Source organism: Drosophila simulans, chromosome 3L (assembly GCF_016746395.2).
Source record: "Drosophila simulans strain w501 chromosome 3L, Prin_Dsim_3.1, whole genome shotgun sequence".
Lineage (NCBI taxonomy): Eukaryota > Metazoa > Arthropoda > Insecta > Diptera > Drosophilidae > Drosophila > Drosophila simulans.
Genome location: NC_052522.2, coordinates 6,045,690 through 6,063,955, shown reverse-complemented (window position 1 = coordinate 6,063,955; position 18,266 = coordinate 6,045,690). Strand labels below are relative to the sequence as shown.

The 18,266-nt window shown below is 41.9% G+C and overlaps 10 protein-coding genes across 10 annotated transcripts; 4 read left to right on the top strand and 6 right to left on the bottom strand.

Moving 5' to 3' along the window:
* Positions 1 to 74: 74 nt before the first annotated feature.
* LOC6736992 (Krueppel-like factor 7) lies at positions 75 to 1,698 on the bottom strand. Its single transcript, XM_002083803.4, has 2 exons — positions 1,109 to 1,698; positions 75 to 972 (listed from the first exon to the last, which is right to left on the bottom strand). The coding sequence occupies exons 1-2, from the start codon at positions 1,635 to 1,637 to the stop codon at positions 110 to 112; spliced, it is 1,392 nt and encodes a 463-aa protein (XP_002083839.1). The 5' UTR covers positions 1,638 to 1,698; the 3' UTR covers positions 75 to 109.
* A 1,295-nt stretch (positions 1,699 to 2,993) lies between these two features.
* On the bottom strand, positions 2,994 to 4,509 carry LOC27207930 (pupal cuticle protein 20). Its single transcript, XM_016183560.3, has 2 exons — positions 3,594 to 4,509; positions 2,994 to 3,537 (listed from the first exon to the last, which is right to left on the bottom strand). Exons 1-2 carry the CDS (start codon positions 3,975 to 3,977, stop codon positions 3,208 to 3,210), a joined length of 714 nt encoding a protein of 237 aa, XP_016030616.1. The 5' UTR covers positions 3,978 to 4,509; the 3' UTR covers positions 2,994 to 3,207.
* Positions 4,510 to 6,094: 1,585 nt separating this feature from the next.
* On the top strand, positions 6,095 to 6,713 carry LOC6736991 (larval cuticle protein 65Ag1). Its single transcript, XM_002083802.4, has 3 exons — positions 6,095 to 6,213; positions 6,273 to 6,364; positions 6,421 to 6,713. Exons 1-3 carry the CDS (start codon positions 6,205 to 6,207, stop codon positions 6,647 to 6,649), a joined length of 330 nt encoding a protein of 109 aa, XP_002083838.1. The 5' UTR covers positions 6,095 to 6,204; the 3' UTR covers positions 6,650 to 6,713.
* Positions 6,714 to 7,322: 609 nt separating this feature from the next.
* On the top strand, positions 7,323 to 8,256 carry LOC6736990. The gene is made up of 2 exons (XM_002083801.4): positions 7,323 to 7,686; positions 7,869 to 8,256. Exons 1-2 carry the CDS (start codon positions 7,451 to 7,453, stop codon positions 8,044 to 8,046), a joined length of 414 nt encoding a protein of 137 aa, XP_002083837.1. The 5' UTR covers positions 7,323 to 7,450; the 3' UTR covers positions 8,047 to 8,256.
* A 3,582-nt stretch (positions 8,257 to 11,838) lies between these two features.
* On the top strand, positions 11,839 to 12,574 carry LOC6736989 (endocuticle structural protein SgAbd-6). The gene is made up of 2 exons (XM_002083800.3): positions 11,839 to 11,949; positions 12,031 to 12,574. The coding sequence occupies exons 1-2, from the start codon at positions 11,938 to 11,940 to the stop codon at positions 12,334 to 12,336; spliced, it is 318 nt and encodes a 105-aa protein (XP_002083836.1). The 5' UTR covers positions 11,839 to 11,937; the 3' UTR covers positions 12,337 to 12,574.
* A 263-nt stretch (positions 12,575 to 12,837) lies between these two features.
* LOC6736988 (larval cuticle protein 65Ag1) lies at positions 12,838 to 13,363 on the bottom strand. The gene has a single exon (XM_002083799.4). It carries the CDS (start codon positions 13,298 to 13,300, stop codon positions 12,992 to 12,994), a length of 309 nt encoding a protein of 102 aa, XP_002083835.1. The 5' UTR covers positions 13,301 to 13,363; the 3' UTR covers positions 12,838 to 12,991.
* Positions 13,364 to 13,787: 424 nt separating this feature from the next.
* On the top strand, positions 13,788 to 14,256 carry LOC6736987 (larval cuticle protein 65Ag1). Its single transcript, XM_002083798.3, has 2 exons — positions 13,788 to 13,961; positions 14,030 to 14,256. The coding sequence occupies exons 1-2, from the start codon at positions 13,858 to 13,860 to the stop codon at positions 14,220 to 14,222; spliced, it is 297 nt and encodes a 98-aa protein (XP_002083834.1). The 5' UTR covers positions 13,788 to 13,857; the 3' UTR covers positions 14,223 to 14,256.
* Positions 14,257 to 14,704: 448 nt separating this feature from the next.
* LOC6736986 (larval cuticle protein 65Ab1) lies at positions 14,705 to 16,835 on the bottom strand. Its single transcript, XM_016170940.3, has 2 exons — positions 16,750 to 16,835; positions 14,705 to 15,074 (listed from the first exon to the last, which is right to left on the bottom strand). The coding sequence occupies exon 2, from the start codon at positions 15,072 to 15,074 to the stop codon at positions 14,760 to 14,762; it is 315 nt and encodes a 104-aa protein (XP_016030615.1). The 5' UTR covers positions 16,750 to 16,835; the 3' UTR covers positions 14,705 to 14,759.
* Positions 16,395 to 16,817, bottom strand: LOC6736985 (larval cuticle protein 65Ab1). Its single transcript, XM_002083796.3, has one exon. The coding sequence runs from the start codon at positions 16,747 to 16,749 to the stop codon at positions 16,435 to 16,437; it is 315 nt and encodes a 104-aa protein (XP_002083832.1). The 5' UTR covers positions 16,750 to 16,817; the 3' UTR covers positions 16,395 to 16,434.
* Positions 16,836 to 17,699: 864 nt separating the features above from the next.
* On the bottom strand, positions 17,700 to 18,207 carry LOC6736984 (larval cuticle protein 65Ab1). Its single transcript, XM_002083795.4, has one exon. It carries the CDS (start codon positions 18,152 to 18,154, stop codon positions 17,840 to 17,842), a length of 315 nt encoding a protein of 104 aa, XP_002083831.1. The 5' UTR covers positions 18,155 to 18,207; the 3' UTR covers positions 17,700 to 17,839.
* Positions 18,208 to 18,266: the final 59 nt, after the last annotated feature.

Below are 18,266 nucleotides of genomic sequence, written 5' to 3'. Positions count from 1 at the left end.
ACATTAGTTTATTGAAATAGTAATTTTTATTTTTTATTTCATTTTAAAATTTTATTTCTATATCACAGCTGTTCCCCAAAAAGCGTGCTACGAAAATTTCACCTAGTAGCTAGCTGGATTTCGACGTAGATGTGGTCACCGTTGCGGTCATTGTGGTTGTACTGGAGGTGCTGGTGGAGCTGGACCGGGACTCGGAATGGGAATGGTGTCCCCCATGCCGAGTCTCCATGTGTCGCTGCAGATCCCTGCGGCGTGGATAGGATTTATGGCACACGTGGCACTGGTAGTCCGCATCCGTTTCCCCTTCGATGTCCACATCGCCATCCATGTCGGCACCACCTGCTCCACCATCGGCGCCACCAGCGGAACTACTCGGATGCGTCTGGAGATGCAGCCTCACGTGCTTATTAAGATTGCTCGGATCGCCAAATGGTCTCAGGCAGAACTTGCACTTCAGCGGCTTGAATCCGGTGTGGGTGCGTATGTGGATCTTCAGGCCATATTTCCGGGAGTACACCTTGCCGCAGTAGATGCACAGATGACCCTGTTTGGAGGCACCCATATTGCTGACTATGGCCTCGATCTGGGCAGCTGCATTCATTGGATTCGTTGACAACGGTGCAGTGGCCATCGACATGGAGGGCAGGTAGGAAAGAGGAGTTGCTGCTGCGGTTACTGGTACCATGGGCATACTCTGGGTAAGTGCTGCAATGGGACGGAAGGCGGAGAACCGTGGTGGCATCTGCGGCGGTGGCGAATGGGTGGGCGAGGCCGAAGACGTGGACGAGGTCGCCGGAATTGGTGAGTGCTGGGTTTCTGTATGACTCCTTGCTGCCGCCTTCAGCGCGTAGTGTAGTCGCATCCACAGGATGTCCATGGCACTACGACCACAACCCAGAGCCAAATGGATCTTCAGCGGGTGGGGTGTCTCGAAGGTCAAGTGGCACAGGTGACACATGTAGCGACTGTTTCCTGCAATTAGATGTAAATATTGGGGTTAATGTTTATATCAATTATGATCAATTATGATTTCAATTATTTAAATTGTGTATTTGAATTATTTGATGTAGTACTAAAAATATTACAAATTAAATGATATAATAATTACCTTGAATGTTTAGGGGCGTCAGGAAGGGAATGCCCATGAGGAGAACCAACTCTTCGCCGAACCAGGCCACGATCTCGTCCTCCCGGGCTACATCCCTGACCAAACGGACGCGCACTTGCCCACCATGCAGTTCGAAGATGGCATTGAAGCTATACACATCCTCGGAGAGTTTGATCTGCCGCAACAGTGAGCCGGATACGATCAGTTCGCCATTGGACAGCTGGCAGTGGGAGCGGCCGCCATCCGTGGGCATGACCGTAGATCCCAGAAGAGCCGACGTGGGAATGGCAATGGAGCAGGTATCCTTGGGCGTGTACTGCGAGGTGTAAACACCTGGTCGTGGGTTGCTCATCCTCATCCGCTTGGCCGGACTTGCGGTGCTCGTGGTGGCCGTCAATGTGGTCTCCGTCGATGAAGTGGTCATGGTGGTCGGTGTGATGCTGGTGCTGGGCAGGAGTTGCTCAATCCGGAAGATCAGGCTGGCCGAGCGCTTCTGCTCCAGACTATCCAGTTGAGCTGTCGTGTGCATCGTTCGCGTTCGAATTCGATTCTGCGTTCCAATTGGAAGCGAACCGGCGTTTTTATACCACGCCGCATCCGCATCCCAATCCGCATCCTGCTCCCTTATTTTTCGGATTTGGATTTGCCACGGCCTTGCATTGTCACAATGGCACGGCTGGCGGCAAGTGCAAGAATTCCCAGCCCAGAATCCAGTCCGGCACCGGCTATAGCCTCGACATAGCTACGCACTTTGCCGGCTCAACCCCCTGGCTCATTTGGCATCCCTTTTCGAGTTCCTGGTGCGTCCTGGTGGTTGCTCGGCAAGTGCAACATCATGTCCTCGCAATCACCAGAGCACTAAGCCAAGCTAAGCGGCCTGTAGCAAGTGTGCGTATTCCTGTGCCCGAAACGTACCCCCTCCCACATCCTCATCCGTCGACGAGTCCTTTCTTTTTTGGCTTTTGGGCTACGCACAAGGAAAATGTTTTTAATTGAAATTAAACGATCGTTTGTTGTTACTTCCCCCGTTGTTGTTGCTATAATGCCACCATATACAAATCGCATTCGCCATCGTCAATGTCATTCGGCCCATGGTCCCTCCCTCCCCCAGGACGACCACCCCGCCCCGCATCCCACCACTATAATGCTAATGCCATAATATATTGGCGTGTATTGTTTCACTATTTGCGGTTTGGGGTGGGTCGTGATTTCTGGGCTCGACGGTTGCTTCTCCGGCCGGTGGTGCGGAGTCAGTGGTGTTAATCGATGTTACGAAGAAATAAATATAGTTGAAAATATTTAGTAACTTAGGGAAGAAATTAAAGTAAGAAACTTAGAAAGTTAAAGAATGTTTGAAGTACGTTTTCATAAAACATACGAAAACATATAAATGTTATTACATGTTAATTTTAATTTATTATTAAGAAAGTTTAAGTTTTATAGAAAACATTTAATTTTATTAAATAAGTCATCATATATTATTTTGTTAATTTCTATTTATTTTAATTAAATATTATATTTAAGACATTTCACTTTTAAACTGGTTTTTCAGTTGGTTTTTTTCAGCGCCCCTTTTTCGTAGTTCCGTAACCCTCATCTAATGCAGCTCCGCTCCTGTCGGCTGACAAATATGCTACGAGGCTAATGTTTTCATTATTGCGACACAATCCCCTCGTCGAGCGATCAACAGGATAAAGTTGGGCTAGCGATTCGCAGGACGGGGGAAAAAAACATGTGTTGCCAGTCACACAGCCGCCGCTCCTGGTGCAGAGGGTTGGATGGGTATTGGTGGCCAAATCAGCCAGAAGCAAGGTGTACCAGGCCAGGACCAATTCTTGGCTTGGTGTTTGCTAGTCCTCAGTAAGTAGGCCGCCATGGGGTTTTCATTTAAAGCATTTTAATTGGCAATTACAAGTGTTTTACAAGCGAAGGTTTTTCAACCTGATTGCAGTTAAAATTCGGATAAAATAGTTTTCTTATTTGTAAGTTAATATTTTAGTAAATAAATGTAATCCATCACCATCGAGTTTTTAGCATTGCAATACAAATATGAATATTATTTTGAGATCAAGAGTCTTCTTAAAGATGGTTGACATATTTTACTTTCGTCGGTAGACATAGCCACCTCCACCGCCATCATCGTTGCCTCCCGTCTCGTTGTCATCGCATCCATGGCATCCACCTCCGGCGGCCAGCTTGTCCAACGCTTCCTGAATCTCTATGGGAATGGGTGGCGGTGTGGGCAGGTGATCGCCCTGCGGCTGGAATCCGTTTTCGTCCGCAATGTAGGTCAGTGAAATTTCCTGGCCCTCGGGACTGGTGTACGAAAAGGAACCCTCCGCCGTCTGTGCCTCCGCCCCTGCCACTCCGGCGTTCTTCAAGTAGCCCATCTCCTCGGCCTTTATTCCGTTTCCAGTCTCGTACTCGTACTACAGGGTTTACTTAAATAATAATTAAATATTTTAAGAATCTATAGCTCACTCACCATATAAGAACCATCGGTGTTGACCTTGGACTCCAGCTTGATGATGGGTATATCCTCACCACCACCGCCGCCTGCTCCTCCCGAAGGTCCTCCATTGCCATTTCCTGGTGGCAAGTATGCGTTACTGGGCGGTGGTTTTCCATTGCCATTTTTGGGTGGCGGCCCATAGCTGGGTTTGGGTGGAGCAGGTGGTGGCTTTCCATTTCCCTTCTTTGGAGGACCGTAGCTGTTGGCCGGCGGCGGAGGAGGGGGGCGAGGCGGTGGAGCTGGTGGCTTGACTGGCAGATAAGTGGCCGGAGGACGGGCACTCGGATAGCCCGCCGGTTGGGACCGAACGTAGCCAATGGCGATGCAAATCAGGGAAAACAATGTGGTCAGTCTCATCTCGATTTCAAATGTGGACTGCTGTTCAACGGCACTCTGTGGTTTTATATGAGCAGCCACAGGTGGTTCGTCGACCGCCACCCAATGACCCCAGTGGAGCAGTCACGTGCCACGGCTTCCGATTGAAATTGAAAACACAATGGAAACGAAAACAGAACCAAAGAACTGGGCCACAGCAAGTGCAAGTGCAGAAATCCCCAGAGCCATCCGATTAGTTGAGAGACTGACAAAGCGCTAATAAATTGAGTGTGCAATCTCGATTTCCAAATCCCGCAGCCTTCACCCCTTCAGCTAATCGCTAAAAACAACAAAACCCGCCCGGCCACAAGCAAAAACTTTTAATTCAAAAGCAATTTTCAACAGGATCGGGCAACACCTGCATGCCCAACCCATCCCAGCTCAAAAATGGAAAACCTAACCCAACCCCGCAAGATCCCTTGTCTAATGCACTTTGCCTGTTGCCAAGGGGTGCTAAGTCCTGGACTCAGGACTCAGCGCTCAGGAATCAGGACCTTCGGGCACAACACCCCACTGAAACCGAACTTCAGGGATGTCGGCTTTAGTCAATCGTCTATTAACTTTTTGCCAGCTAGTGCACAGTGGTGCTAGGTTAATATAAAGTGGGAATGATTAATGAATGAGTTGTCAGGAACAAAAATAAACTTACCTTAACGTAAACAAAACTGACTTACTAATATTTCATTGTTATATATATAAAATAGCATAACAGATTTTTTTCTTGTAATTAAAAATATATTTTTTAATAAAATGTAGAACATTTTTTTCTTTTTAATTTTATCTTAATCTTACAGCTGTAATGCTAAATTTTGTAATCTGTTATTAACAATAATTTAATATTACAGCTTTTTAATTTTTGTTTTTTATCTTTTATATTTTTAAAAAATGGTCCCACTGTGCTCCTTGTTGCGGCTGCTGATGTGTGTGTTTATCATTTGGTAGCTCAGCTTGTGCCTGTCGTGGATGCCGCTAATATAGAATCGGGCCTTCCCCTTCGAAGGACCGACGAAAAGGCCGAGCTAATGGCAATGTCGTTTGCAGCTTGTCCTACTTGTAATGTGCTGGCGCACAGCTGACGCGCTCCCAGGACTCAGGACTCCGAGTTCAGGACTTCGCGTCCGTGAGTGGAGTGCGGATTTTGTGAACCTGTTCCGGCCGTTCCAGCTGCGGGCTCGGAGCAACCAAGCAACCACCGGGGAGGACCAGGAATAGCCGGCTGCTGCACCGGCTGCATAAACCAACAATTGTCGGTCCTCGGTCCATGGTCCTTGGTCCTTGCTGCTCGGCTTTTGGTTTCCAGTTAGCCACGCACCGATGGCACATATTCCACGCCCGCATTCGCGTTCATAAAGCGAATTTTGACTGAGCGGAACGATCTGATTGCGATTTGGCGTTGTTTTTGCGAGGGTTGGCCGATTAAGTTCCTCGTATCGCTTAAATAAACATTTTCAGATGAGGTCCATTGATAAATTGGCCACTGGCCCTCGATGACAGCCTTGATGTGAAGTGAGGGGCGGGAATCTAAGCAACTGTCGTCACTATTAAATGAGTTATATGGCGAATATTAAAATAATGTGGTGGCCAGCTGATTAGCTTGAGCTGATTCATTAAATGGTTTCAAAAAGAATTGCTAACAAATAGAATTCCTAAATTAATCGCCAGTTAAAGCAAATTTATTTCAGAATGGTCATCGTCATATAAACAACCATCATTTTAGCACCACAATTGTTTTGTTTTGAAGCCTTTGAATAAGACTTTAATTAAACTTGAATTGAACAGGTTCGGGTCTCATCGTCTTATTTGGAGTTCTGTAACGATATTAAATAATACAATTTTTAAAAAATGTATAAAAATAAAATAAAAAAACACAGTACATAGAAAAGCAATTGTGTAATAAATACAATAAAACTAACATTTGCCCCTTAAGAGTATTTAACAGTTGTGTCTATATAATTCGCCTTTCTTTTTTGCGATTTTTTGGCTGCTAAGAACAAAAGTTGGGCCATAAACAATGACGTAACCCCTTTCGGGCATTGCTGGCTGCGCAGATATTTGTTTTCATTATTCCGATCTCTTTGACTTATTTTGGCTGGTTGGCTCATCTCGCAGAATATCTTCAGTTGATTTCGGCCAACAGCACAGACAAGAACGTAGAGTTCTGATCACAACTTAATTTTAATAAAACCCCTGTTAAAACGCTAAAAGTGCAATGAAATTGGTAAGAGTATTTCCAAGATGCACCATCTTTGACTACTAATTTTTGTAATATTTATACAGCTAAGCCAAATATTTATAATAACTGCGTTAATCGCTTTGGCTTCATCGGCGGCTTTGGAGAAAGGCGAGCGAGAGGAGGAGCTTCATTTCGGGTAAGGTTACTGAAGTTCATCCAGCACCCACAATTAAAATGATTATTTCAAAACAGATTTCACACCGAAAATGGTCACCAGAGAAATGAGGCCATAACGTACACAGTGAAACCGGAAACAGTTCAGGATCCCAAGGAGGTGACAACCCAAAAGCCTGTGGAATATAAAGGTGGATACAGCTTCATCTCAGCCGATGGTTACGAGTACCAGGTCCTCTATAAGGCCAACAAAAACGGTTTTCAGCCCTATGTGACAGCCCACAAAATTAAACCGGATAAGAGTTAAGCCATTATATTTATTTTTATTGTGATAGAAAATTAAAATTCCGCATAATTTATCAGTGTATTAAGCGTGTCTTAAAAGCTCTTTCCACAGTGGCTTGGCTAGAAAAAGCTTAGATGTCTTCGGGCCAGCTCGTTAATCTTCAATCATTTCGAGATAGACTGATTGCAACATCATCAGCATAATAATGGGTTACCATTTCTGTACAACCGGCTTGGGTTGCTTGGACTATTTCGGTCAGCTCAATCAAGCTGGTGACTTTCTGTAAAAGTTTTAAAAATGCACAGGTATATTTAAAATGTGTATTTAAATGTAAAGAGCCGGATTGTTTTTTACTTGTCTTATAAATATAAATTATTACGTATAAATAAGCTTTATAGTTAGTTTGGTTAGCATTTTCAGTTATTAAAATTTTGAAGCATAGGGTATACATTAGTCTCAGCTGAGCCAACTCAGACTTTCTTTCGTGGGTTAGGTCGATTAGTTTTCCAATTTGATGCCGCTTTAAATGTAATGCACATATTTGAGAGTCGCCACCAAATTGTGGCTCGACCCGTGGAACTCTATTGCTTTCGTTATGCAAATCTCAATTCAGCTCCAAGAAATTGGGCAACCCGTCTCTGCGGCCAAAGCTTACTCAGCAGTTTGTTTTGTTTTGGACCAACAACTCATTATGGATCCACATAGGTGTCTTAGGCCAGGGGCCTCGATGAAGACGCTTCATTAAGCTCCCAGCCGCCTTGGTTGCAAGTTGTGTTTTTCCAGACTCGTATATCACCACAATCCAGCAACTTTCGATCCAATATGAGTCTATCCTCGGTGGCAAGCAGCATTCAGCATGGCAACAAGGCAGCTCGCTGTGGACTGAGCCTTAACAATAAACTAGTGCAGGCCTTGATCCTCCTGGTGGCCTGCGTCCTCTTTGGAGCCAACATGAACTACGCCTCCTTTCCACCTGGCACTGTCATCGATATCAAGCTGGGTGATGTCGCCCTCGAGCAGTTCAGCTATACGCCAACCCGCGATGGATACGAGTTCAAGTATGTTTAGCCATAATTACATTAAGCATTATCTTTAGCCTTACATAATATGAAAACATGAAAGGAAACTTTTCCTGATAGTATAATAAAGTAAAAGTACCTAATTTTCATGTAATCATTTAGCTATTATGTAGTATTTTTGATTGTATGAGATGACTAATTTTATCTTTTTCTACGTTCAGCTACACTCTTCCTGATGGAACTTTTCGTGATGAGGTTGGCAAGGTCCTGAGTGGAACTTCAGCTGCCCAGGATCTGGAGAATGCCAACAACTTGGCCAAGAACCACCGTCCCTCCCGTCAACAGGGCCTTAAGGTTCGCAAGTTGTCCGGAAAATCACTTGCATCTCTGGCCGGATAAGACACCTCAGAAAACATTATTATTTACAATCCAGCACGAATTTATTTAAACAGTTTGCATTGCCGACTGTTTTAGGCTAGGTTATAAGATGAGATGTTAAATTTTGTTAGCAATAAAAACAATCGATCAAAACTCTGAAAACTTGTTTGTTGTGCAAGAAAATTTGCGTTGACTAGCAAGTTGCATAAAGTCATGGTGATTTGTAAATTATGGAGATGCTTTATAAATATGTATATCATGAACCATTTAACAGGTGGTTAGTGTTTCAAATAAATAGGGTTCAGAACGGTCTATTCATAAAAAAAAAATTTTCTTTATTTTAAAATGACAAAATGTTGAACTTACATATGCATTTTTCAATGTATTCTGTTTTTCAATGTGTCGGTCTATTTTATTTTTAGTTTATCTTTCTATTTTGGCATAATTTAGTTTAAAAATCAACAAATGCATGAAACATAATTTACTGTATTTTCGGTAAAATATAGTAAAATTTGTTTTACAGTTCAAACATGAGCGATCAATGTAAAAACATTTTCCCAAAAGTATGTAAGGGTTTCATATAAATGGTTGGTTAAGTTGGTTCGATGCCGAAAAGTTTGTAATTTTGTTTGTATTTAAAGTCTAATTTGATATTTTATTTAAAATTTGGTTGCTTTCTCTAGGAATTTCTTATATTTCAGCAAATAGTTTTTAATAAAATTTGTTGCCTAAGAGTATGTTATGATATTGATTTTTATTCAAAAATCAAGTTTTTTGCCTAAGTCATTTGATTTTCTGCCTAAAAATCTAAAATAAAAATATTATCTTCGTATTTAAAAAAAAGGCAGTTCTAAAGTAATTTAATACTACAACAGTTAAATCAGAAAAAGGATTGTTATCATCTTCTGCTGATCGTACATTAATTTGGTACTTAATAGCAATTTTTCCGGTTTCTTGAAAAGATTTCGCTGAGGCAGCTAAAATTTTCTTTAATGGTTATTCTAGGCAATAAATCTTTGCATCACAGTCTTTTTTTGGTGTTTCAATATGCGTTGCATTTGGGCAATAAAGTCGAAATCTGCGGTAAAATAAAATTGTACGCACGATTCTGAATGTCAGGTGGTCAGCAGAAGTATTTTTAGCCAAATGCAAATATTACGAAACAAGCAGTTAAAATGATAAACAGAAATTTAAAAACAACGGCAATGTGACATTTACATATTAAAAAAGTGATGGCCAGGCAGGGTAAGCTATTAAAACATTGCCATTAACGCTCAAGTGCTAATTTTGCAGACCCAGTTGATGCGGCAGCCAAAAATGAGCAACAAAAAAAAAAAACGAAACCGAAACCGAGCTCGATTCCTACATACCCGAATCCCAAAGACCGGGTTCAAGCCGGTCTGGCCAACTTTTAAGTGAGGTGCGTGTGAGTTGGCAACGAACGAAAGCCGGGCCAAAACGGCAGCTGAATGGGCGGCGGACAGATGGTTGGTCAGACGGACGGACAGACAGACGGACAGCAGAAGCAGCAGCATCTGGCGCTGACCTTGAAGACGTAAATGTGAAGACGCATCTACATAAATATCTATTGTATCTCCAGCTCTTTCTGTCTGGCATGGGGCATCTTGTATTTGTGTATTGAAAGCGACAGTCCAAACAAGAAGGTATATCAAAGCTGAAAAACCTGTCGATTGCCATTTGATTAGAACAGTTATGTAAATCGCGGCCTATAAGGAAGAACACCGCCCCAAGCTTGTCGAATTTTAACCAAAGATAGACAACGCCCCCGCGCACAGAGGCAATCATTCCGATTAGCACTCGAGGCCATCGATCACAGCCAGATTAATTATGCAAAGCCAGCATGATAAATGCAGCTCGCTGCAGATGCCCTCGAAAAGCTGCGGAAAAGACCCAAATAATAAATATTATGCAGTCACGAATCAGATTCATTTTCAAGTTCAATTTGTAGGCGAACTGCCTAAAAAAATTAAGCTGAAATTTCTTGAAAGATACATTGTATATGAAGTTGCTTGGTATTAAGTTAAGCTACGCTTAACTTTAATGTTTCATGTGACATTTTATTTGTAAAGGTTTAAATCATGCAGAAACCCATAGTTTTTTCTCTTTGTTTGTAATATACTTCTCTTTCTCGTTAAATTTACACATTTACATCTTTTCCATTTGCAGTCTAATCAGAAAATTATAGTTTGACATTTTTAGTCAATAAGTAATTTTCACACTGCATTAATGTTATGCAATTTTGCTGAATAAACAATGACAACAGCACTTTGTTGAGTCTGGTTTTGCTTTTGATTGCAAAGACGTTTTGTTAATTTGATGCGTTCTATACATGTTAAATGGTCAATATTTTTTGATTGATAACATTCCTCGGAAATCACCAATTCAATGATATTTAACGAGCAAGTAAAGAATGGCAAAATGCCAAATTGCAGCTGCCAAAAAATCAACCAAGATGATGTGATTTTCAACGACTTTTTGAGGAAATGCCAGTATCAGTGCACAACACCCTGTCGATGGGTCAGACATTAAGTTGTTGGCACAATTCAATTCAAGTGGAGGAGGAGGCTGGGGCAGAACCGTGGTTGACCAGAGGCCGACCGATGACCAAAGTTAAAACCCGACTGACCGGCTTGAAAGATCCGCTGCTGGGGCTTCTTCATCGGCCTGCTAGCGGTCAACGAAGGTGGCATAAATTGGCAAGCACCGACGGCGACTTAAAAACTAAAAGAAAAAAAAATGCTAAAAGTACAACACAAAAAAAAGCAAGAGTCAGAGATTTAAATTGCATGTGAGCCGTAGTTGTAGGTTATTCGATGTATTTTTTATATATATTTCCAACTGCTTTTGGCTCTTGTTACCGGGCAGGCACATCAATCGAGCGCTGTAAAGGCCGTTGCATATGCCAAAAGTCAACCTGCGGTTCCATCTCCATCCACAGCCTCATCCATCGTGCACTTTGGCCATCACACATGGCTCAGCTCGTGTTCTTCGTGTCCGCGGCTTGAACTTGCTGCCCTGCCAATTGGCGGCGACAGCACTTGAACTTAGTCTCTTTTGGGCTACCAAGACGTCGTCGATTTCGGCTCAATCTGGGTGCCGAGTTGTTCTGGTTATTGTTTCCCATAGTTCTTGGCCCGGTATTTCCCCGTAGCTGCCCAATCAGACCGCAACCTTTTCCCCAATGCATCTGCTTGATTCATGAACTTTTTCGAGTTTTCTAAAGCTACCAGTCGGCACTGACAGAAAATGTAAGTACATCTTAAGTGTGGCATTATATTCTAGTAATTGTTTTGTTTATTTCAATTAAGATTTAAGTACTTAATGAACTTCGAATGCTGGTTTAGTGTGGGTGTAAAACAGAATACATTCGAATGATTAAGTGTTATAAGCTTGAATAAATATTTTTTATGTTCTAACTACATTAGTTTTAGCATGCTTGTTGTTATGTTTGGTTTCTTGTTAAAATAATGAAGACATATTGATTGTGGATAATTATTCTCACAGAATCAAACTGAAACTTAGAATGCTTTTTCGAGTGTGGGTGAAGAGCAATAATACCTTTCGGATGAGTACACCGCTGCACAAAGCCGCTTTAAATGTTACTTGTCGCAGCGACTTTGGCGACTTTGGTGCAACGCTGGCAATTGAAAAACGGCACAAAAACAAAAAAACAAAATGGAAATAGTGGAAAACATTTAGCCGGCGACCGCCAGAGCTGCTGAACTAGCGAGCTGCTTGGCTTCTTCCACAATTGTGCAAATTTATGACGTTTGCAAATGCAGCCGCGAGTGCAGTATAAAATGCAGTGGACGCCGATGCAACGCCACCATTAGACAACTGCCAGTTTGTCCAGCCACATAGGGGAATCTGCAATTCCGAGAACCGCTCAACATGATGAAATTGGTAGGTGAACTTGGATAAACGTGGCGCACCATGCCCAACCAGGATACGCAAAAGGATACCTAATCTCTTACCGCCTTGCAGATGCTAGTCGTTGGCTCGATGGCCGTGCTCCTGGCGCTGGCCAGTGCCCGGCCCCAAAATGATGTGGAAGTTCTGGAGTACGAATCGGAGAACACTGGCCTCGGCGGCTACAAGTTCAGCTACAAACTGAGCGATGGCACCAGTCGCACGGAGGAGGGCGTGGTCAACAATGCGGGCACCGATAACGAATCCATATCCATTCGGGGATCCGTCACCTGGGTGGCTCCCGATGGCCAAACTTACACCATTAACTTTGTGGCCGACGAGAACGGTTTTCAGCCGGAGGGCGCCCATCTGCCCAAGTAGACCTCCGCTTTCGAGGAGATCCTGTAAATACCACCTTCCCGAATGAACCCACAACTTCAACCAACCAGCCATACAGTGAGGTGCTAAGGTCCTGTCCGGAGGAGCTGTCCCTTGTCCCGTGGCAGCCAATCGGTCAGTCAGTTAGTAAGTCGATCAGTCAGTCAAGTCAGTGTCGTGCATTGTTTTCTATTTTCCTTGTTACTCGCATTAAAGCCGAACTTTCGATTCTCGAAAAAAATATGTTTTCTTTGTGTAACCTATAAAGTAAGTTACCAGTTCTGGGAAGGAAGACGATCTCTTCCTTGCGTATTTGGATGGTCACGAGCAAGATAACGTTCCTCTATAATTATAATCTATAACTTTATAATATAAAGTACCTGAGTTCTTTTCTATTGCATCGTAACAGCTTCAGCTATGAAAATGGAATTCATACTTCTTTTTCTTTTGATTCCAAAGATAAAAATACAACATGTTCCATCTAAAAAATATATGAACATAACACTATTTTTTAATCTTTATTTAAACTGAGCTTCGATAAAAATTTTAATAAGTATGAAAGTATGCAGTATTTTGGTACTACGATTTAACGGCTTGTTTTTCAGTTGAATTCTAGTTTTGAGCTAGAAGACCTTTTGAATAAACATCATACACCGATTTATAGGTGGGGAATATCCTCGCCCTGGGGTTGGAATCCGTTCTCATCGGCCACGTAACTGATGGCATGCGTCTGTCCGTCGTCTCCTACGAAGCTAAAGGATCCGGCCACCTGCAAGACATCCTCCTCGGGACCAAGGCTCTTCAGGGAGCCGTGCTGCTCCTGCTTGGTGCCGTCGCTTGTCTCAAACTTGTAGCTATAGTTATCGGCATTGACATCGGACACCAGGTCCACAATCTCTGTATCCGGAGCGGGAGCAGCTAGGCACATGGCAATTGAAAGGCAGGTGAACACAAGTATGCACTTCATTTTGAATGGTGGTGGTTGTTTGATAGTAGTCGGAATTTACTCAATATTCAAAATGACGGATTGCAGGAGGCTTTTATAGGATTGCAGCATCGGCGGATAAGACAGCTAATCCAATTAGCACTTTGGGCCAAGTCTTTAACATTATATAGCCGACGCGATCTGAGGACAGCAGGTGTTAATTGTATCTGTATTAATCTGTATTTATTCTTAAAAATCCAATACTCAAAAAAATTCCAGAACTTTTAATAAGCGAAATAAAGTTGTGAAACAAACTATAAATATGGTTTCCATACGCTTTTTAGACAATTACAATTAATAAATAATTTTGCATGTAAACCAGGCTTCTACACTTTTCGTTTAAATTTCCATTTACATATTTATTAGCTCAAACTATACATTTATAGTTTTAGGTTTAGCTTAGCCGAAACTAGTTTGGATTGTTGTGACGCGTGTGGACATAACTTATGCCCAAAAGAGTTGGACTATAAATGAACTGAAAATAAACCCTAAACAGTATAGTAATCATTGAGTCTTCAACGATCCACAACGTCTTCAATATGAAATTCGCCATCGTCCTGTTCGCCCTCTTCGCCGTGGCCCTGGCAGATGTCCAGATCCTCCGACAGGATAGCACAGTTGAAGCCGATGGTTACAAATATTCGTAAGTTCTTAAAACGCATAAATGGCAATGTGAGTATCTAACTACGATGGAACCCCCTTCTCCGACAGTTATGGTTTATCCGACGGTACCTCGAAGGACGAACAGGGTGAGCTGAAGTCCATCGGCCCCGATGAGCAGGCCATCGTAGCCCGAGGCGAGTTCAGCTACACGGGCCCTGATGGCGTGGTGTACTCCGTCTCCTACGTGGCCGATGAGAACGGATTCCAACCCCAGGGTAGTCATCTGCCAGTTCCCGTATAAGTTAAGAAGTTGAAATAAATTGTTTATAAAGGAATACACTTTCTTTGCCTTTCAAAAAAACCTGGACATGCAGTGGGGAAAAATCATTTAACTTGTCTAGTAGTGAAAGAGAAAACCTAATGGGTACAAAAATGTGTCTTGGTTAACTCAGTTATTTTATTAATTTTACGGTGTTCGTAGTTGCTGTTACAGTTTCCTTAGATTAAAAGACGTTTAGTGGGGCAAAATATTGAGCAATCTTTTGACGTCACTCCATCTGCATCCCTAGCCTTCGTTACCATGAACTTAGACGTACGGAATGTAGAATCGAACTTGAATTTGTTTTGACTTCTGTGGCAATGTTTTATTTATAAACGTGCAAATAATTACCGCGCACCTAACTGTTTTTTTTTTTTCAATTAAAAATCTTGTTTAAATAAACCAATATACAATATATGTAAATGGAGAGATGACCTAAGAACTATGAAATATAGGAACACCAATTTAATTTAAAGCATTTTGATTTATTTTAAACTCTTTGATCGATTTGGGAAACATTTAAGCAACTGGCGCCACGGGCAAATGGGCGCCCTGGGGCTGGTATCCGTTCTCATCAGCCACGTAGGTGATGGTGAACTTCTCGCCGGTCTTCTCATCCACCCAGGAGTAAGATCCGTGAACGACAATGGCCTCGTTCTCAGAGCCAATGTTCTTGAGGACACCCTTCTGGGCGACGCTGGTGCCATCGCTGAGCTCCAGGTCGGCGTTCCACGTGTCCGGTGCAATATCGACGTCCTGCTTCAAGACCTGGGCCTCGTTGGGGCGGGCCACGGCCATGGCGAAGAGGGCGACGAAGACGATGAGGAATTTCATGTTGGAGCTGTGTGGTGTTTGTTAGATAGCTTGGAACTGTCTGATGCTCTGGTGAATATGGGTGGAGACTTTTATACGATTAGGCATTACGAGTTGTGAGTTGCAAAAGTCAAAGGTTAAGTATGGCATTGTGCGAATCTGCCAAATTTGTTTGGACAATCGATGACGATTTTATTTGCATCTGTTCCGGTCTAACTGGAAACTAAAGCAGCGGCTGCACTCCAATAACGAAGCCAGTAGCCGAATTAAAAGCTGAAGCAGATTGCTAATCGGAATCCAAACTATTGTCAGTTAACCAGCTGGGCCGGTGCATCCGCATGAAAACAGCTTGCAAACATATTAACTAAGGCCAAGATCATGTCAATGATTTTCATAAAGTCATCAGAGGGTAGTCCCGCGCTATCGTGCTTTAGTTTAAATCATAATTGGTTTGGAATTGATTTAGAGTGGGTGCACTGCGCATCCATAACCGGTGTACACAGATACATAAGATACAATACGTTTTTGATATAAAAAACAAGAGAGAATGCTAAAATCGAGTTCCCCGACTATCAGATACCCGTTACTCAGTTGTGTGAATGCGAACGCGAAATTTCTTCATTTTTCTGTGATACCGATAGATATTAGGGAATAAAATGAAAAAAAAAAAATGAATATTCTTAAAAAATGTGGACGTGGCAGTTTTGGGCAGTTTTATCAAAACGTTTTTCAAAAGTGTGGGCGTGGCAGTTTTGTGCGGATAGACGGACATGGCTAGATCGACTTGGCTATTGATCGGAAACGCTTCCTTCTGCCTGTTTCATACTTTTCAACGAATCAAGAGTACACTTTTACTCTACGAACGGGTATAGTGAAGAATCATTCAAAATATCCTTCAGCATTAAAAATATAAAAGAACAATTTTGTTTAAAAATTAAAATTTTCTTGTGCTTGTTTTAGACAAAAATTTTGAATTTTAATTGGTCATATAAACGAATATTAATAATAAGGAGTAATAAATTCTTCATAAGTTTACTAAATACATATGGAATGATTAAAACTAATTGAAATTAAATTAAAAGAATGCATGATGACTTATTGAAATTTGAAATAATATTAAATTGAACTTCACTGCAGTAACACGACAGTGTTAATATCCAAATAATCTCTTTCATTTCATGTAAATGTGCATTTGTAAAATATGTGTATATGATTCAAAAATATAGATAGTTTCAAATACACATTTATAGTCGTTCTTGCAATGCAAAGTGAAACTAATAAATTGTATCCAACCGAAAAAGCAGTTTTTTCTAGAAAATCTCAGGGAATAATTAAAACAAATTTCATTTAAAAAACAGTTTATTTCAGACTATCAAATAATTTAAGCAACTGGGGCCACGGGCAAATGGGCGCCCTGGGGCTGGTATCCGTTCTCATCAGCCACGTAGGTGGTGGTGAACTGCTGGCCGGTCTTCTCATCCACCCAAGTGAAGGATCCGTGAACGACAGCGGCCTCGTTCTCAGTGCCAACGTTCTTGAGGGAACCCTGCTGGACGACGCTGGTGCCATCGCTGAGCTCCAGGTTGGCGTTCCACGTGTCCGGTGCAACATCGACGTCCTGCTTCAAGACCTGGGCCTCGTTGGGGCGGGCCACGGCCATGGCGAAGAGGGCGACGAAGACGATGAGGAATTTCATGTTGGAGCTGGTAGAAAGCTGATGACTGTCTGATGCTCAACTGTAGTTCGTAGGGGGCTTATATACGCTAAAAGTTTCGAAATCCAAAAGTCAAAAGCAGCTTTAGATTTAATAAAATGTAAATGACTCTATTCACATTGTTATACTCTGGCAAAGTGTCAGCTGTTTGCTAAACGTGTATCAATCGTTTCTATGAAATTTCCCGTTTAATGTTAAAACACTATGATTTAAACCGGTTATAATTTTGCTGTTTTACCGATAATTCTGATGTTTATTAATATCAAAATAGATATTTCATAAGAGGTTTTTCTTATGTATTTAATATATGATATATTAATTTAAAATTTTTTTAAATTTTTTTAACCCTACATTTTGAGCTTATTTTGTGGATACATATGTAAATGCCTAAGCTCTCTATCTTTTCAATGATTTTAATAAATTAAGAATTCTAGGAAAGTTATTTAAATTAAAGAGTATGAGATCCTCGTAATTCCACGCTAGTTCCTGAGATCTCGACGTTCATACGGACAGACGAAAATGGTCAGATCGACTCGACTGTCGATCCTGATCAAGAATATACATATATATTTTATATGGTCGGAAATGCTTATTTCTACCTTTTACATACTTTTCAACGAATCTAGTATACCCGAGTAATTGGTATAAATATAAATAAAATATTAATTATAATGATGTTTTAGGTTTATTTCTTTTTGATATATAATTAAAAAAAAATTGTTTACAAAAAATAAAATTATATATTTAAAAAATATTTTATGTTTCAGTTTATTCGTAAAATAATGTGTTTGATTAAGCGCAAAGTAGAAAACTCCCCAATTCCAGGCCTAAGTGTGTGTACTCAAACTGAAATATAATTGAAGCTTAGAAATTGTGTAACCCTATTGTACACTATTTCTTAGTCCCTTTGATTTAAAACCTTTTTGCCAATGAATAATATGTTGGTAATAAATTCAGTGTTTTTTTTAGCAGATTCCCAAATTTGAATAAAACCGATTCGATTTTTTGCAATTAACAATCAATATATTTTAGTCTCTGAATGAACAAATTTCGAGTTGTGATCGAGGACAGTTTAAGCAACTGGGGCCACGGGCAAATGGGCGCCCTGGGGCTGGTATCCGTTCTCATCAGCCACGTAGGTGATGGTGAACTTCTCGCCGGTCTTCTCATCCACCCAGGAGAAAGATCCGTGAACGACAGCGGCCTCGTGCTCAGTGCCAACGTTCTTGAGGGAACCCTGCTGGGCGACGCTGGTGCCATCGCTGAGCTCCAGGTTGGCGTTCCACGTGTCCGGTGCAACATCGACGTCCTGCTTCACGACCTGGGCCTCGTTGGGGCGGGCCACAGCCATGGCGAAGAGGGCGACGAAGACGATAAGGAATTTCATGTTGGAGCTGGATAGAAAGCTGATGACTGTCTGATGCTCGACTGCAGCTGGGTGGGGGCTTATATACGCCAGAATTAGCGAAATGCAAAAGTCAAAGGTGGCAACGATTTCG

Excerpts from the sequence above, each read along its gene's own strand:
- LOC6736991 (XM_002083802.4), top strand. Across the intron at positions 6,365-6,420 it reads GAGGAGGAGCTTCATTTCGG|ATTTCACACCGAAAATGGTC; the intron begins GTAAGGTTACTG and ends ATTTCAAAACAG.
- LOC6736992 (XM_002083803.4), bottom strand. The coding sequence starts at position 1,637 with ATGCACACGACAGCTCAACTGGATAGTCTGGAGCAGAAGCGCTCGGCC. Across the intron at positions 973-1,108 it reads GACGCCCCTAAACATTCAAG|GAAACAGTCGCTACATGTGT; the intron begins GTAATTATTATA and ends ATCTAATTGCAG.
- LOC6736990 (XM_002083801.4), top strand. The coding sequence starts at position 7,451 with ATGAGTCTATCCTCGGTGGCAAGCAGCATTCAGCATGGCAACAAGGCA. Across the intron at positions 7,687-7,868 it reads CGCGATGGATACGAGTTCAA|CTACACTCTTCCTGATGGAA; the intron begins GTATGTTTAGCC and ends TTCTACGTTCAG.
- LOC6736988 (XM_002083799.4), bottom strand. The coding sequence starts at position 13,300 with ATGAAGTGCATACTTGTGTTCACCTGCCTTTCAATTGCCATGTGCCTA.
- LOC6736986 (XM_016170940.3), bottom strand. The coding sequence starts at position 15,074 with ATGAAATTCCTCATCGTCTTCGTCGCCCTCTTCGCCATGGCCGTGGCC.
- LOC6736987 (XM_002083798.3), top strand. The coding sequence starts at position 13,858 with ATGAAATTCGCCATCGTCCTGTTCGCCCTCTTCGCCGTGGCCCTGGCA. Across the intron at positions 13,962-14,029 it reads GCCGATGGTTACAAATATTC|TTATGGTTTATCCGACGGTA; the intron begins GTAAGTTCTTAA and ends CTTCTCCGACAG.
- LOC6736984 (XM_002083795.4), bottom strand. The coding sequence starts at position 18,154 with ATGAAATTCCTTATCGTCTTCGTCGCCCTCTTCGCCATGGCTGTGGCC.
- LOC6736985 (XM_002083796.3), bottom strand. The coding sequence starts at position 16,749 with ATGAAATTCCTCATCGTCTTCGTCGCCCTCTTCGCCATGGCCGTGGCC.
- LOC27207930 (XM_016183560.3), bottom strand. The coding sequence starts at position 3,977 with ATGAGACTGACCACATTGTTTTCCCTGATTTGCATCGCCATTGGCTAC. Across the intron at positions 3,538-3,593 it reads ACACCGATGGTTCTTATATG|TACGAGTACGAGACTGGAAA; the intron begins GTGAGTGAGCTA and ends TAAACCCTGTAG.